This window comes from Zalophus californianus, chromosome 13, assembly GCF_009762305.2.
Source record: "Zalophus californianus isolate mZalCal1 chromosome 13, mZalCal1.pri.v2, whole genome shotgun sequence".
Taxonomy (NCBI): domain Eukaryota; kingdom Metazoa; phylum Chordata; class Mammalia; order Carnivora; family Otariidae; genus Zalophus; species Zalophus californianus.
The window spans coordinates 70875258-70893701 of record NC_045607.1 but is presented as its reverse complement, the minus strand read 5'-3'; the positions used below and the strand labels follow the sequence as shown (position 1 = coordinate 70893701).

The 18444-nt window shown below is 44.6% G+C and overlaps 1 protein-coding gene across 2 annotated transcripts in view; it reads right to left on the bottom strand.

Moving 5' to 3' along the window:
- Window positions 1-17755, bottom strand: part of FRMD3 (FERM domain containing 3) — a 299838-nt gene extending 282083 nt beyond the window's left edge. For both annotated transcript variants that reach the window (XM_027616659.2, XM_027616657.2), the window contains exon 1: window positions 17435-17755. In XM_027616659.2, the coding sequence (XP_027472460.2) occupies window positions 17435-17581 (147 nt within the window). In that variant the 5' untranslated portion in view covers window positions 17582-17755. The remainder of the gene's footprint in view (window positions 1-17434) is intronic.
- Window positions 17756-18444: the final 689 nt, after the last annotated feature.

Genomic DNA, 18444 nt, shown 5'->3' with positions numbered 1-18444 from the left:
GTAAGTCCCTGTTGTCTGGAAGGAATGTCACACGTCAGATGTCTTTCAACGTCTCTGACTATTCTTCACACATCACTGAGGGAGCAGAATTTTAAACAGGACCCTTGGGAGGAAAGGTCCTCTTTGAAGACATCCTAAGTCTGCAGGGCAGGGAGGCATGCAGACAAGAGGGAAGAGCATTTATTCCAGTCACACGGCAAAGGAGGGAACTAAAATGACAGCATGGAAGAAGAGGTGAGGACACTCCAACCCCGGATGTGACTGTCTACCATCCAGCGCATACACACAAGACCGCCAAACAGAATAAAGGAGCTTAGAGAAACATAAAGTGGGCTCCAACTTTCTGGAAGCATTCAGAGCCTGAGGCAAAAAACAATCCAACACGTCTTACCCCTAGTTCTAGAAGTATAGTCAAGATAACCCTATAAAACAATTCTCCAGGTCATGTGCCCATACAAACTACACCCCAATGAGGTTCATCATTACTCCCTAATAAAACGTGGTCAATATTGTTTTCTAAAAGGAAAAAGAAAATTCTGGAAAGATACACCAAAAAATCTGTGGAAAGTGGTGACCTCTGAGGAGTACCTCTGAGGTCAGATATAAAAGGATTTATTTTTCATTGGGTAATCTTTATATGATTTGTACTTTTATTATGTGTTCTGTAATAATTATTAAAGATAAAATATATTATCCCCAAAATAAATGATGGAGGGAAAACTGCTGATTTGAGAGGTGCTGTTTATTTATCAATAATTAGAAGTCTTAGGAGTTAATTTCCTTTATCTAAATCACTGCATGATCCAACAATGTACAAAAAGAATTACACAACCAAGTGGGACTCATCCCAGGCACACAAGGCAGGTTCAATATTCAAAAATCAATTAATGTAATCCATCACAACAAACTAAAAAAGAAAAATCACATAATCCTATCAATAAATTCAGCAAAAGCATTTGACAATATCCAATACCATTCATGATAAAAACATTCAGTAAACTAGGAATAGAGGGGAATTTTCTCAACTTGATGAAAAAAAAATCCACAAAAAACCCTTCAGCTAACATCATACCCAATGGTGAAAAACTCAAAGCTTTCCCACTAAGATCAGGAACAAGGCAAGGATGTCCCCTGTTGCAACTCCTTTTCAGCGTGGTACCAGAAGTCCTTGCTAAAGCAAAAAGGCAACAAAAGAAAAGGGGAGGAAGTAATTAAGCTGTCTTTGTTCGCAAGATGACATGACTGTCTACATAGAAAATCTGAAAGCATCGACAAAAAAGCAAGGTTCATATACAAAAGTCACTCTTTCTTATATATCAGCAATGAACAGTGGAATTTGAACTTAAGTCATTGTATGTCACTTATTTCTAGATACAGCAAGATGGACCAAGCTCACACGAACCAGGCCTTATCACAAAGTCGAAAGAATGATGAAAATGAATGTCTGGATCCCTGGGCCCCAGCCCTTTCAGTCACTCACCAGGGTAAGTGAGTGCCTTCTCGTCTCTGGGCTTCCAGGGCTCCTGAGAAGGGTACAGGCCTTGGACTAAAAATTGAAACTCCTTTCCAATTTTCTAAGTCCTCTGGAAGAATAAAGGCACACAGATCTTCCTCAAAATGTCTTCTGCTTCTAAAATTACGAAGCTAAAAAACACATGCCTACCAAAAGTTCAAATGGTACAGAAGTATATAGAGACAAGCAAGGTTTACGGGTGCTGGACTCTCAATTCCTCTCTCCTTCCAGAGTCAACCGCCTCGAAGATGCTAAAGCTGTGCTGTCCAATATGATAACCACAGCACGTGCAGCCATTTAGATTTAGATTTTTAATGAATTAAAATGAAATAACATTGGAGTTCAGATCCTCAGGCACATATGTCACATTTTACAAGCTCAGCAGCCACAATAGGCTAGTGGCTACCAAGTTGGACAGCATATTTATAAAACAGTTTCAGCATCACAAAAGCTCTACTGGACAGTGCTTGTCTAAAGGGCGTAAGGAGGCCTTTTTCAAATCATTTCATTTCTGTTCAACACTCACTTCCTGGAGCCCCCACAACCATTCCCATCAGGCCCTCCCTGGCTGGGCTCAGGACTACCCTAACAAGTTGATGGGGTGAGTTGCCTTGGAAAGGTCTGTCAGTTTCCTGATCTCTAATTAAGAAAGACTTGCTTCATCACCGGGCTCACTGAAGGTCATGGAACCATCACCACCCCCAGTGACATATAAAAGTTTAAAACCTTCACTAAGAACTCGAAAACTTCAGTGTTCCTCAGGGTGGTGCTTTTCAGGAAGCAGTGAGGCATTCAAAGCCTGAGATAAAACACCCAATGCGCCTTACCTCTAGCTCTAGAAGTGAAGCTAAACTGCAAAACAATTCTCCAGGTCATTCTGGCCCATGCAAACCACGCCTCAATGGGGTTATCTCAATCATTCCCCAGTAAGCAGGAGCCATATTGTTTTCTCGACTCCAACTCTCCACTCCATTGTCTACACAGTCTGAGCAGGTGATTGCCAACTTTCCACTGCATAGAACAGACCTCTCTGTGGATATATAAAATCCTAATGCATTTCTGTTAGCTTCCCACAAACACCATGCCTTTGCCTACGCTCAGTTTTCTGCTAGAATGCCCTAGCTGTACCCCTTCTGAACACACTTCCCCAGTTTACTGGCCAGACAATGCCTACCTTTTCCTTAAAACTCATTTGAGACATCATCTCCAGAAAGCCTTCCCTGTCCTTCTCAGGCTAGATGAGGAGCCCTAGTGGCCACTCCAAAATTTCTGTATAGGAGACACTTGGCAGGTGAAAATCTGGTAAGAAGCAACGAAGGGAGTTTGTGACTTCTCTTGAAATCACATTTTATAGCAAGGCACAATTTTGGCTGTGAGATACTTGCAAGAAGAACAAAGTTCTTAAAGATGTTCTTATTCACAAGTAAATGTAAGAAAATTTCAGTGAACCCTTTCAAAGAACATCCTTTTGAGGAGTAGTGACTTTGGAGGAGAGCAACCAGAGATTAAAGAAGGACACACCCTCCCCCAAGCTGCACTTGAGCTCTACTACTGGCTTGTCTACATGCTCCAACAATATCCTGGTGTCCTTCTATCATAGCAGGACCAACTTGTATCTGTTTACGTGTGCATCTTCTCCACTAGACTGCAAAGGACCATATTTTTATTTATCTCTGTATCTCTAACACTCAGACCAGTCCTTAACAGAGATGTTCAATAAATATGTGTTGGCTGGATAGATGGGTGGATGGAAGAATAGGCAGATAGGTTGATAGATGAATGAATGGATGCATGCATACATGGATGGATGGATGGATGGATGGATGGATGGATGGATGGATGGAAAGATGGATAGATGGATGGAAAGATGGAAAGATGGGAGGAGATGCTTTCTCAATATTCAATTTTACCTTCAGACCAAAGTCTTCTAAAGGATAAAGACCTTGAATCTCAAAATCAATATCTCTCCCACAACCTCTCTCTCTCCCCCTCTCTCCCTCTCTCTCTCTGTCTCTCCCTGTCTCTCCTTGTCTCTCCCTCTCTCATTCTATTTCCTGTAACACCAAAAAAAAAAAAAAAAGTTTTGTATTTAACAACCGCTGGATACAAAGGCTGACATTCCCCACCCAGTGAGTGTACTAAAGACTGGGGAGAAAGAAGAAAGAAATCTTTAACAATAAATATTGGATAATAGCATTAAAAGCCTCCCTTTCTCTAATGGAGGTACAATTTGGAGATAAACCTAAACCACCTTCCTCTCTGTGGCATATGATTAAAATCTGCTTTGTTCTTCTAATTTGCTATTCTCAAATTACCGCACTGCTGCTGGCGCTGCAAACTCAGACTTCACGGCTGCCCTTGAATCACCGTACAACTTTTCCTCCCTTTTTTTCCTTTTAATCAGCACTGAACCAAGAAGGTGCCACCTACACCTGGGGGAGAAACGATGTCTCCAAACCTGGAGACAAAAGTACTATTCAAGGTGCCCCTTCCATCCCCTGTGCCATGATGCCCCTTGGCAGAAGTACATCTCCCTTGAGGTTTGGGAACACAAGAGGTGAAGTTATCCTTGACAGGGCTCCAGGTGGTACGGAGTGTTTTTTCCACCCCAGACTCTAGAGCTTTTGTTCTGCCTCAGCTTTCAAAACAAAGAGAGCCTGACAAGCGTGTGCTCGTGCCTAACTAATAAACACTTTGTTTTCATATTTTTCCAGAAGTCCTCTAAATACCGTCTGAGATTGCTAAAAATCTCAACTTCCAAAATCAATGTCAAAACTACAAGGGAGGGGCGCCTGGGTGGCTCAGTCGTTAAGCGTCTGCCTTCGGCTCAGGTCGTGATCCCAGGGTCCTGGGATCGAGCCCCGCATCGAGCCCTGCATCGAGCCCCGCATCGGGCTCCCTGCTCAACGGGAAAGCCTGCTTCTCCCTCTCCCACTCCCCTGCTTGTGTTCCCTCTCCCGTGTGTCTCTCTTTGTCAAATAAATAAAAAGCTTTAAAAAAATAAAACTACAAGGTAAATTACCATAAAGGACAGAAAGAAAACTCTATTGACATCATCATTCCACGTTTCTTTTTTCCTTTCAATTTTTAGGAGTTAATTTGAAATTTCAAACTACAAGCAATATCTATACCAAGCCAAACATGTGAAGAGAAAGGGAAGGTATCTTTTACAACCATTGCCATGGTTACATGGCAATATATTCATAAATACACGATAAGTTGATCACAATTTTCACGTGGATATACACTGAACCACACGTTGACTAAAAGAAAGTGGAGAAAAACTAAAATTGTGTCCTTGGATGACAGTTCTAAAACGTCAATATGCTTTCTTCACCCAGAAATGTGGTCGGTGTATGGTTTTTTCCCTTGGCTATTAGAAAAGTTGCCAGTGAGGGGCACCTGGGTGGCTCCGTCAGTTGAGCAGTGGACTCTTGCTTTGGGCTCAGGTCATGATCTCAGGGTCGTGAGATCGAGTCCCATGGTGGGCTCTGTGCTCAGGCGGAGTCCGCTTGAGATTCTCTCCCTCTCCCTCTGCCCCTCCCCTCACTCCCATGCTCTCTCTCTCTCTCAAATAAATCAATAAAATCTTTAAAAAAAAAAAGAAAACAACGTTTCCAGTGTCAAAGAATCACATCATTTAGACTAACAAAGAAGATTCAAAAACAAAATAATAGTATTTAGTAGAGTAGGGGCAAACTTAAAATTCAAGGCACCAGACCTTACCCTAATTTTGCTAAGTATGTGACCTTAGGCAAATCACATCACCTCTCTGGATCTCAATTTAATCAACTAGCTAATGCACATTATTAACATACCACTCAAGGATATCAAGAGGCATATGAGGGAAAGGAGAGGATGCTACTAAACAAAGAACAATAAATACCCAACACCGTCACACCCCTGCAGGCAACACCTACAGACAGATACAGCTCAGATCACAAGGATGAGCATTATTTTCAGAACAATGAGCAACAATATGTACACAGACCAGCCCAAAAAAATAACATCAGCTGGTAATGTCAAGGAGGAATCACTAGCCAATTTATTAATTAGGTTTTTTGTCCTTTCTTCTATTAATAAGTCTAATTAGTCCCTGATAGTTTAAGACTGCTTATTTTTTTTAAAGATTTTATTTATTTATTTGAGAGAGAGAATGAGAGAGAGAGAGAGCATGAGAGGGGGGAGGGTCAGAGGGAGAAGCGGGCTCCCCGCCGAGCAGGGAGCCCGATGCGGGACTCGATCCCGGGACTCCAGGATCATGACCTGAGCCGAAGGCAGTCGCGTAACCAACTGAGACACCCAGGCGCCCTTATTTTTATTACCAATCCACATAAATGATACGATGTTTGAATTTTCAGTTTGTGTGTCAAGACCCTGGTTCAGTCAATCCTTTCCAGACCATTGCTTACCAGCAAGCCCTCATGTCTTAAAGCAACAAATTACACCTCTAAGGGGAGCGACAGTAAGCCAAACCCTAATCTGTTAACATGCTAATTGCTTTCCCCTGCTACAGAATTATCATACTTCAAAACTTAGCATGATACAGAGATATATATTCAGACAAAAACCCTACTGTACACCTAAGATCCAGGTCATTACATTACTCATATTAGATTATTTCTTGGAGTAATTTTACAGAACTTGAATTCACTTTAATTAAAATTCACAATAATCCCCTGGGAACTAAGTAGAAAACAAAATTTGCTATAGGAGCTATCCGAGATATAAATTAATATTGAATAAAAGTTAAATTATTACAGCATAACTTGCAAAGCTGCTCCTCATACGACATGTTTAATTTTGTACCAAGTTGATAAGATTTTAAAATGTATTATCTATTTAATGTTTATGACACTGTCTCAAAGGGTGACTTCCCTAGAGCGCAAATCCTGTGCTTTATAACTTAGAACCTTCCTGCTGAGAGAGGACTTTTTTCATTTGATAGGCCAAGCAAGGAAAGGAGGATGAAGTGCAGAAAAATGTTTTTCCACTGGTAACTCTGATTTGTCTGGCCTATTTGTAGAAGAAAATGGAGAAGCTCCTACTCTGGTCAAAGTTGCCTTACCAAGGAAAAGTGATCAAATACTCTTGGGAAGAATTCCAGAGCTCAGAACCCATTGGTTTGATCTACAAGCAGAAAGGCAGACAAAAAAGACCCATCCTGATGGTTTCATTCACACACCCACATGGCTTCTTTGCAGGAACACTAAGGATCCCCTTCTCAGTAGCTCCATGCCAGACCTCTCTGCTGACTTGGGAATCCTCCACTCAGACACCCTACAGGCTCCTCAAAGTTAAGAGCCCAAAATGAAATACATCATCTCCTCCCTCAACCTGCTTCTCCTTTATTCGATCTTCTCAGGGCCAGCTTCATGGGTGAATGGCCCATGCTTAGAAGGGCCCCACACTTGGTTTAAAAGTCTACTGCTACATTCTTGAAATTCTTAATTTTTGAACAAAGGGTTCCATATTTTCACTTGGCACTGGGCCCCCAAAATTTTGTGGCCGGTTCTGTCTCTCCTGGGGCAGGGAAGAGGTGGGGGGGGCGGGGGGGGCAGGGGGGCGGGCATGGCCGTTACTTTTGTTATGGAAGCCAACCTCTTGGGACTCAATCCCAGATCCTCCCTTCCTTCATTTCTGTATCTGATCATGCTGTTTCACGCTCAGGGTTTTATATCAAGCAAAGGCTCACCTTACTTGAAATGCCTAAATGCCTTTTTCTCCTCCTTTAAAGAACTGATTTCCACTTGTCCTTTAATTATTAGCCAAGTTCACCGACACCAGAAATACTTATTGAAGCCCCAGTCTGACACAGACGCCTCCTCCCGGTCCTCAACATCTCCAAACCTGTCCCTACTGCTGTCATTTTGTCCTTGTGCCACTATCTTGCCTCTCTTCTCCCAAATGACGGGAAGCTTCCTGATGGCTGATTATTTTTTCCTTTTATATCTAATTCCCAGCTCTGTCCTTGGCATATAGAAGATATTTTTAAAATTCTTACCGAATAAGATTGATGTTATTTCAAAAAACTTCCCTAATTCACTTTTGGAAAAAAATAACTGCTTGGTCTATACAATTGTTCTTTCCTCTTAGAATAAACTTCCTTTTTTTTTTTTTTCCTAAAGTTATCCTCTCCTGTCCCTCCTGAATCTTCAGGGAAAGTCAGCAAGACAAACAGCTCCAGAGCTTACCTTACACCTCGAATGCATTTCCCACCGTCCTCCTGGGTCACTGTCCGCTGGGGTTCCTTCTGCAAGTGAGGACAGCTGGGTCCCCTATGCCTCTGGGAGCTTCCAGGCACTACTGGCTTATACACAATGATTTGTTTGTGCCAAGAAGTTGCCAGAGTTCTTCCGCAAGAGCCCAGGATACAGGAAAGCAAGAGTGGGAAGTGTGGCCCAGAGGGACACGAAGTCTCTTGTTAACCCTGGGCCCCCACGTGCTCTCAGATGTTCCATACTTCATCAGATTGACCATCAAAGGAAATCCTGCTTGAAAAACAATCTCGTGATTTGGCTGCAGCTGGGAATCAAAAGGAATCATGTCAGCCCCGGTATCAGTGTCGAGTCAGTATTTCAGTCTTCCATGATACACACACCTGCATGGATTCCTTTATTTATTCATTCATTCACTTACTCAAACATTCATTGACCACCTACTGAGGGAAATGCGCTGGGTGAAGGGTTATCTAGGGAGATAAGGGCCCAAAAGTCCCCACACTCAAGGAAATTAAGAATTTTGTTATGAGACAGTAAAATTCCCCCAACACCTTACTATTCCAAGTGTGGTGCACACACCAACAGCAGCAGCGTCCGGAATCCTGTTAGAATGCTGAATTCCAGGGCCCACCTCAAGACCTCCTAGATCAGAATTCGTGTTTTAACAAGAGCACAGGAGATTCACATGAACATCAGAGACTGAGAAGCAGCTACACATCCCTCCCAAGAGCTGAACAGCTGAACACCAACTCCTTTGAGTCTGAATTAAGTTCAACTCTCAGTTGCAAAACCTGCCCTAACGATTCCCGACCATAATCCCACTTTTCCCCGTCTCTAGACTCCACGTCTGGCTCTCTGCTACTTCAGAGAAGCAACTTGAACCCTTTATCACACCAAGTGGGAACTAAGAGGAAATGGGGCTATGTACCAAATGCCTATCATTCACGCACGTGAATCTCATATTAGATTCTCTGCGGGACACATTCTGATATTTCCATTCCTGCAATCTTTAAGTTTCCCCAAAATGCCTACTTAGAAAAAGAAGTAACAACTTAAGAATGCAAGTGACTAACAGACTGCATTCAGATAGTTTACATTTTAAACTCTTAATGCATGGTTACTGTACATTTTCCACAATCAAAAGAGGGGTCTCAAGACATGACTTTATCTAATTGTTAGAGGTGAAAGATGAAGATCCAGCTGGAGAGCAAAGACAACCGGGAAATGCTTACTACAGTGGAGCCAGCCCCCGCCACCATACACATACACACACACACACACACACACACACACACACGTACATGGTTACTACCAAGAATGCCAAAAATATATATACACATTTTCCATGTACACACTGGGTGTTTTTTATTTAGTTGATAACATTTCAAATACCTGTAACTTGTCAGGCATCTCTTGGAGGCCCAAGACACATTGGGAGTTCTATTTTGTTTTATTTGGTTCTTTTTTCTTTTTTTATATTTCAAGACATTCAGTAAATTGAGAGTCACCTAAACCTACAATTCTTAAGCTTATTGGCCTCAAAACTCCCTTACACTCTGGGAGATCTATAGAATTTTTATTTGGGTTGGCTATATCAATTTCCTGAGAATTCTTTTGAATATTCCATTTTTTGATTCATGTAAAGATAAACCCACTACACATTAACAAAATTTGCATATTTTATTAAAAATAACCTGTATTTGCAAACTAATAACCGATTGAATGAGAAAAGTAGCACTGTTTTACATTTTTGCAAATATCTTTAATGTCTGGTTCAACAGAAGACAGGTAGATTCTCACATCTGCTTCTGCATTTAATGCGCTTCTACGTCACATATCATACAGCCTCTGGAAGACTCCACCACACACTTGTGAGAGAACAAGAGTGGAAAAGCAAACATCTCAAAAAGGATGACAAGACAATTCCACGGGGAAGAAAATCGTTGTTTCAAACAATGGTGCTGGGACAGCTGAATATTCACGTGCAAAAGAATAAAGTTGGACCTCCTACTTTACATCCTATACAAAAGTTAACTCCAAATGGATCCAAGATGAGGAGTAGCTGTGTGCTGCTATGAATTATAATAAGAAATATATATTTTGTCTTTGTCCTCATTTCTGGCACAGAGCTCATAAAACCCTTGCAATTTCTTAAGTGAGGTGAGCAATAAATGTCTTTTGTTACGTTAATGATGTGACTTTTGGGAAATCCCCTGCGGATTGCGGCTGGTTGCCAGGAGAACCCACCATGTGATTAAAGGGTTGGAACTTTCAGGCCCATCGCCCCAACCTCCAGGGAGGGGAGAGGAGCTGGAAATTGAGTTCAACCACCAATGGCCAATGATTTAATCAATTGCGCCTGTGTCATGAAGCCTCCATAAAAACCAGAAAGGACAGGATTTGGAGGGCTTCTGGGTTGAGAGCTCTGGTGAACACACAGAGGTGCCGGGGGATCGGTACTCCTGGAGAGAGCATGGAAGCTGCATCCCCCTTTTGCCCCACTTTGCCCTATGCAGCTCTTCCATCTGGCTGTTCCCTGAGTTACATCCTTTTATAATAAGCTGGTGATCTAGTAAGTAGAAGTTTTCTCTGAGTTCTGGGAGCCACTACAGCAAATTAATCAAACTCAAGGAGGAGGTTGTAGGAACCTCTGATCTACAGTCAGTCAGTCAGAAGCCTAGATGTGACAACCTGGCCTCGTGACTGGCCTCTCAAGTGGGCCCACTCTTGTGGGACTGAGCCTGTGGGATGTGATGCTATCTCCAGGTAGACAGTGTCAAAATGGAGTTGAATTGTAGGCACAGGCGGTGTCAGAGGATTGTCAGATGCATGGGGGGATCCCCCTCTCCATACAGTGGAACTGGAACCAAACACCCTTGGGCTGTTAATGGGTACAGGCTTATTAGGGGGATGATGACAGTCTCCTGGAAATAGAGAGTAGTCATCGTTGTACAACCTTTTGAATATACTAAAATCCACTGAAATGTACACCTTAAAATAATAAATTTTGTGGTATATAAATGACGTATTAATACAATAATGAATCAAAGACCTAAATGTAAAACAAATGTTAATGTTAAAAGAAAACAGGCATAAGTCTTCATGACCTTGGATTATGCAATAGTTTCCGAGCTATGACATCAAAAACACAACCAACAAACGAGAAAAGAAGTTGAATTTTATCAAAATTTTAAAACTTCTGACACCATCAAGAAAGTAAAAAGCTCACAGAATAGGAAAATATTTACAGGTCATGTACTGTATAAGTATCCAGAATATATAAAGAACTCTTATAATTCAATAACAAAAAGATAATCCAATCTAAAACAGGGCAAAAGATCCAAATAGACAGTTCTCCAAAAAAGATACACATATGGCCCACTGGCACAAGAAAAGATGCTCAACATCACTAGGCACCAAGGAAATGCAAATCAAAATCACAATAAGATACAACTTCACACTCACTGAGATGGTTATAATCAGACAAATAATAACAAGTGTTGGCAAGGATGTGCAGAAATTGAAACCCTTCCACACTGCTGATAGGGATGTATAATGGGGCAGCCACTCTGGAAGACAGTTCGGCAGTCTTCCAAGGTTAAACCCAGATCCAGTAATTTCACTCCCAGCTAGACACCCAAACGAAATCTGTGTCCACACAGAAATTTGTATAGGAATGTTCACTGCAACGTTATTCGTAACAGCCAAAAAGTGGAAACAACCCAAATTTTCACCAACCGATGAACTGATAAAATGTGATCTATCCACACAATGAAATAGTATTCAGCAATAAAAAGAGAAAAAGTACTGATCCATGCTGATCTCAGGGACATCCAGGGGTCCCCAGAACACAATTTGAGAACCACTGACGCAGACAAAACATCTAGTGTGGGTATTGTGGATTATCTTCCTACCAGCCATTTCCCCTCCGTATTCCCCACCCTCCCTCTCAAGAGATCCCTGATTTTTAGGCACTGACCCTTCCCCCATGCTGACCACCACCTGGCGGGAAGCTGATTCCATGCTGAGCCCCAGGGTCAGGTTCTGCTCACTTTAAGCTAAAAGGTGCATTCCCTCCCACTGACCAGTCACTGGTTCAGGGGCGGGCATGTGACTTAGGTCTGATCAGAATGGCTGCAGGACTTTTGCTGGGAATGCTGAGTTAGAGGTAGTTTCTCTCTGCCTCTGGAGGGTGTCCCATGAAAACATGACAATTGAAACTACCATAACCATTTCACTGCCAGTCTGAGGACAAAGCCTTACAGATAGTCCTTGAATGAAGCCCTTAACTCAAGACTTCAGGATATAGGAGCCAGTAAATGTCCTTAATGTTCAAGCCAGTCTGAATTGGAGCTTGTTAGATGTAGTTACAAGCATCCAGCGGATAGACTGTCCTAATGATGTGGAACCAAGAGTATTACATTCTCTCCGCAGTCGATACACTTTGCCTTTGCTTTGAGGACATTAAGAGATAAGATCTTAGCAGACCATTGAAATAACACTACTTTTTTTTTTCACAATATACTTTATACAAAGAGCTGGCCCATATAATCTAGGCCTAAAAATGTCAGAGCTGGGCCGTGGTATTTAACAAAGTGTCTCTCTCTGCTACTCCTTGTCTGATTTTCAGTGGACTCTGAATGGCATTCTAGATGAGTTTGATAAAGAAAAGTGTTGGATTGTCCTTATTATCAGAAGAGGTGTGAACTGGACCTCGCTTGGATTGCACCACCAGGATCATCATGGGGCCTGATATTCAGCACATATGAATGTTCACATGTGATCATCCAGTTCCTGTTCCAACAGATAAGAAACTGAAAGAGCAGTAAACTACTCTCTTTTTTTCTCCAGCTATTAAAATGGTGTTCTACATTTGAGTGATGTTTTGACATTTACAACAAGCTTTCATATACATCATCTCAACAACCCAGTGGAGGTTGGCAACTGAGGAATTACAGATGAACAACAGGGGGCGCAGTGACTTGCTTACGGTCTTGCACCATCATAAAATGATGGAATTTAGATTTCAAGACATTAGATTCTAAGCCTAAGCCTCCCAGCTACTTAGAATTACCTCAAATACACCTTCACATAATAGAAAGATAACAGTCAATATTGTTTCAGCTCTTACTGTGGGCCAGGTACCAAGCATTACAACAAGCCCATGAGGTCTGGGCCATTATTATCCCCACTTTACAGATGAGCAAACTGAGACCCAAATTGGTAAAATGACTTGCCCAAAGTCACCTGGCTAGTCAGTGGCCGAGCCAGAGTTCAAACTCAAGCAAGTAGCGCTCCAGAACACATGCTCTCAACCTCTTGGCCATATAGTTTCTTCAACAAGAGTAGAGCTCTAGCAGCGGTGCCTGGTGTATATGAGATGACTCAGAGCTACCCAGAACCCACCAGTTCAGTAAGGACTGAAGTGATATTAACAACACAAACAACAAAGGACAATCCGATGACAATGTTTCTTGTTCTGGAATTTGATCACACAAAGATTGTCTATAATAAGCCAGGGCTCAGATAACATCTTATTAAACTTTCCTGACAATTTTATTGTACCAATAATCATAACTCATTTTGACTTATTCTGAAAGACACTACTGCTGGCTTAGCCAACAGCTGTCCCTACCTCCCATCACAGACGGACACACACACACACACACACACACACACACACACACACACTTCTCCACTGCTTCCATAACGCCAAAGCCCACCTCCTACTCTAGAGAGTGAAGAGCGTAGATACCAGAAGCACACATTCCTGGACTCTTTTGCAGGTAGGGCACGGGTATATGATCCAATCCCGCCCAACGAGGTCTGATAGGAAGACTGATAGGAGCCTCTAGGAAAGATCTTCCTCTGTGATAAAAAGAAATGCATGCAGAGGTATCACCTCTTATATGGTGGATATGTAATGCCTGACTCACATCCACGACTACTGCGACTCTAAGCAACATAGCTGATATGCTGAGGATAACAGCATGGGAAGATGGAAAGCACGTGGGTCCATGCAGAACCACCAGGCAACCCTGTAGCTGCCCTACCTCTGGACTACTCCTTAGGTAAGACAGTTAGTGTACTTATTATTTAATCCATTTTAAATTGGCTACTGTCCTACTTGCAGCCAAAAGCATCCTAACTCTCAAGTCTCAAAGGCAGCTACAGGGAAGAAAGAGCTCTGAATTTTTAGTCCAACGACCTGGGTTCTAATCTACTTACTTGCCAGGTGACCCAAATTGCTTAATCTCTCTAATCCTTATTTTCCACGTCTATAAGACAGAGATGACATTCCATAATACAATAACATCAATAAAATGGAGATAGGAAAATCATGAGATAATGTGTATCCAACCACTCTGTTAACAACAGTGTTTCACTCAAATGCAACTGGTCTACGTAGTAATTAAACCAGATTTATTAAATTGGAACTAGCCATCTAACCCAACTCCCTTATTTAACAAAAGAGGAAAAGAAACATTGACTCCAATGTCAAGTGACTCACTCAATGTCACAAAACTCGTTGGTAACATAATTAAACCATGCATCTCCTGATTCCCAATCTGATGTCACCATGCTACTCTCATGATGATAAGTAATGAGCTAGATTAGATACTGGGCACTCATCTGACCAGCAAGTGTTTGTCAAAGACAATTACAAGCCAGGTACTACTCTAGGTATTGGGGAATCCTTAATGAACACCACAAAATGTTCCTACCCTATAGATTTAACAGGCTACAAAGGAAAATTATTCAATCTACATTTACACATATGTATTGAATGCCGAGTATGTATTAAGCAGTAGGCTAAGATTTCTGTTCAAACACAAATCAAAATTCCCAGCCAGTTCCAGTAATATCAACCATGTTTACGAGGCTTTGCTAAAGAATGTATAATGTGAAAAGTCTACATTTTACTCAATAAAAGTCAGTATTGAAAATGACAAGTCCATTTGAAGGAGCTGTGAATAACCATGCCAGCATCTGAAAAAAGTGGACAGAATGGGGAACACAGCTAGGACTCCACTCTACTTGAAGCAGCACGACTGAATAAAAGAGGTTAGAATTAACCCATGTCCTTCTACACTATCCAGACTTCAAGGGTTAGCTCAGTTGGAAAAGCCCAGTAGGGAGTATTCAGCCACTCTTTCCATTTCCCAGCCCTCCATCAGGTGCCCTACGCTCTCCTTTTGCTCCTTGTTCATGTGGAATTCCTCTTCCTCAGACTTAAGCATTCACACTCTAATGACCTGATGGGACAACATCCTAAACTCTGTGGAAAGAGACATATCAAGTGACTCTCAGCATCCTCTCTGAAAATGGATACCAGGCGGCTGAGACTGGGCCACTAGATTGTTTCTTTGAAAGTTTTCTCTGTCAATTATATAACTTGAAACAGAATTGAAAGCTGTTGTCTTGGGGGGGGGGATTCCATAAGTCACATTCTGTGCAGGTTATGGAGGGAGGATGTGTGTGATACTGTATGACAGTCCATACACTTCTTTAGCTTTGTGATAGCCTGGAACAGAGGGAAAAGGCAAGCAAGGAAGGAAGAACAGGTGGTCCCCCAGGGCATGGACTGGTGACTCCAAAAGGTTCTTTTTTCCAAAATACCATTTTGTTCTAGCATTAAACAAATGGAAGGTTGTTTGTATCCTGGTTACCCTGTACCCAGAAGTACAATTTCACTTCCTGGGTTTGAAAAAGTCTTAAGAAGGTAAGGTCCAAAATTATCAATATAGGATCTTTTGATTCATCCTTATTGGTTAAATATTCATCACCATTTGGGGGCAGAAGGAGCAGAAAAAGATGTGCCACAAAATGAAACATCTGAGTTTCAAACAATTCCAAAAATCAACATTTTGGTATATAGCATGTTAAGCTCTTTGGCATCAGTTGGGCTGTACAAACACTAACTTGCCAAACTATTATTAGACTGGCTACAATTTATTGTTTCCCAGGACACCAGACAACAAATACATGCCCTTTGGGGACTACTTATCTATTCTAAGGAAGAATAAGTCCCGAAAAGGATAAAACCCAGTGGTGTCAACTCCAGTGGTGTCAACTCTTAAGTGGGACAGAACCGGGCACACAGAGGACTGACAGAGCAGAGGAGAATTCAACATCCCTAACTCTCTGCTGCTGGTCCCTCCATTATTTACATATTCAATATGGGTTAAAGGATCTGTACATCCACTTTAGGACCTAAGGCAAAGTGCACAAACAATTATCTCTGGATCACCAGACAGTACACGCCAAAGGGTTCTGTGCAACCCTGTGGCAGGAGGAAAAACTGCCTAACCTGCTAATCCCTTTATTATTAAGTTTAGCAGCACTGCTCCACTCAGAATGAAATTTCAAGATCCTCCAGAAAATTCACTGGGAGGCTACTCTCCTGGGAGATCATGGGGCACCACATTCCTGCCTTGAAACTTGTCCAAGGGTCTGCTTACGAATTAGTTGCCATTATCTCTGTGTCACAAACTTCCACCGACAAACAAACGGGAAAGACCTTTCATTCACTCATTCATTCATTCATTCATTTGGGGTTAACACAGCCCAGAGAACTATTCCTGCCGCTGAGAGACGCTGCCCCCATCCATCTCTCAACGGAACTGGATGGTGTGCTCTGTATTTAAAAAACAGCTCAGTCTTGGAGCCTCAAGACTCAGGTAGGCGAGAAGAGGAAATCCCAGAGATAAATAAGCAATAGATTTAAAATTCAGAAGCTAATCGTGCTGAGCCCCGACACAATCTTTCCAGAGTGTGCGCACCTAATGGGTCAAAGGAGAGGGCACACATCTGCCTACATAAACGCGCACTGAAAGTGCACGCGCGCGCGCGCACCACACACACACACAAACACACACACCCTTGCTGGCTCACGCTACATCTCCTGCAAGCTCAAAAGCACTTACTACCCGAGGATGAGGCTGCCAGGAAAGCTACCTTCGCCCAAAGAACTCTTGTTTTCTCCAACTTGAGCAAGAGCAATGTCCACCAATATTCCAAGGGGCGCTTCTTCCCGGAACCCAGGTCCTGCAAGGCTCCCTCCCTGCCGGCCTCACAGCCCTTTTCCTTTCTCTGAAACACACCGACTTCATGATTCCTTTTGGGGTAGCTCCAGTTCCGCGCAGCGCGCGCCCCATCCCTCAAGGCTGGAGCCCAGGTCTGCCCAGCCTCTCTCACTCCTGAGAAACTTCCCCGCCGCCCCACGCGGAATAAAGGCCATCGGTAGGAGGGCGGCAGGGAGGGAAAGCGGGTCTCTGGGGCTGAGGGCACCTTCGGAGCCCGGGCGCCAAGAGAGGAATGAGTGAACCCGAACTGGTGCATGCCTTCTACACGTGGAGGAAGGGAGCAAGGAAGAATGGGCTACATGCGGGCGTCCCTCTCGGCTCTCAGAGCTCCCACTTCCTGGCGGGGGAGGAGATCGAGGGGTTAGCCTCTCCCAGGAGGCAGCTGCCCCGCGCCCCCAGCCTAGGCGCAACGAGACGTGCGCGCAGCTTGCAAGCCTGGGAAGGGGCCCCGGCGCTGATAACGCGCCCCATCCCTGGGTAGGGCTCCCAGCCTCACAGGGCGGGGAAAGAGAAATCCGGCTTTCTAGCAGGGCCCCGGCATGGGTTCTCTCGCCCCTGCCCGCGCACGCCCACCCGCAGAGGCCCCCCGCGCCCTCGCCCGGGGCAGCCCGCACCTGGATGTGGCAGGAGATCTCCGAGTCGTCCAGCAGCCGGATGGTGCATTTCATCTCCTGGCTGAGCGATTTGATGCTGGAGCTCCGAAAGTGGATCATTTTCATGGTCCTCCTGCCTCTCCGCACACAGTGGCAAGAGGCGAACATGCACCGCGGCCCGGGGGAGCGAGTGGGAGGCTCGGGGCAGGCGTGGCGCTGGCCCGCGCGGACCGACACACTCGTGCACGCACTGTCCCGGACACCCGGGTGCGGCTCAGCCCCGGGACAGCGGCGGCGACGGGCGCCTGCGGCCACACATGCCTAGCGGCCGGGGCGCGGCGGGCGGGTCCCTCCCCTCCCGTCCTCTCCCCTCCTCTCCCCTCCCCTCCCTTCCCTCGCCTCCGCCTCGCCTCCGCCTCGCCGGCTCCTTTCCCCGCCTCCGCCCGTCGCGCGCGCTCCTGCACCTCCCTCCGCCCGGGCTAGCGTGCAGAGGGTGCCCCGGGCCCGTGACCCTGGGCGGGCGCGCGACGCACTCACTCCCACGCGCGGGGAGCCGCGGGAGGAGGAGGCGGAGGGACGGCTGGCGCTGGTGGCCGGGGTGCCCTGGCGGCCGGGGTGCCCTGGCCGTGGCCTGCTTCGCCGCCGCCGCCGCTGCGTCAGGCTGGGCCCGGCCGCCTCCTCCCTCTCTGGCCGCGATCGCTCCGGCTCCTGGTCACGCTCGTCCCTGCCCCGGCTCCCCCACGCGCCCGACAGCGCCCCGCTCTACTCGGCCCCAGGGACCTGGCTGAGGGTGGGGGGTGGAGGGCGAGCCCGACCTGCACCCGCAGGGAGGATCCCACCGCGGGAGAGGAATATTGGACCAAGGACGAAAACCCCCCTCCCCCCGAAAGTGACATGAGGGCCTGGTGTGGCTACCCCAGGAATAGGGCTAATAGTAACAATCTCTAGTACTCATGGGTATTTTTTAAAGCCTTTATTTAATATTAACTGGTAGTCCATCTCCTTAAAAAAAAAAAAACGGGGTGCCTGGC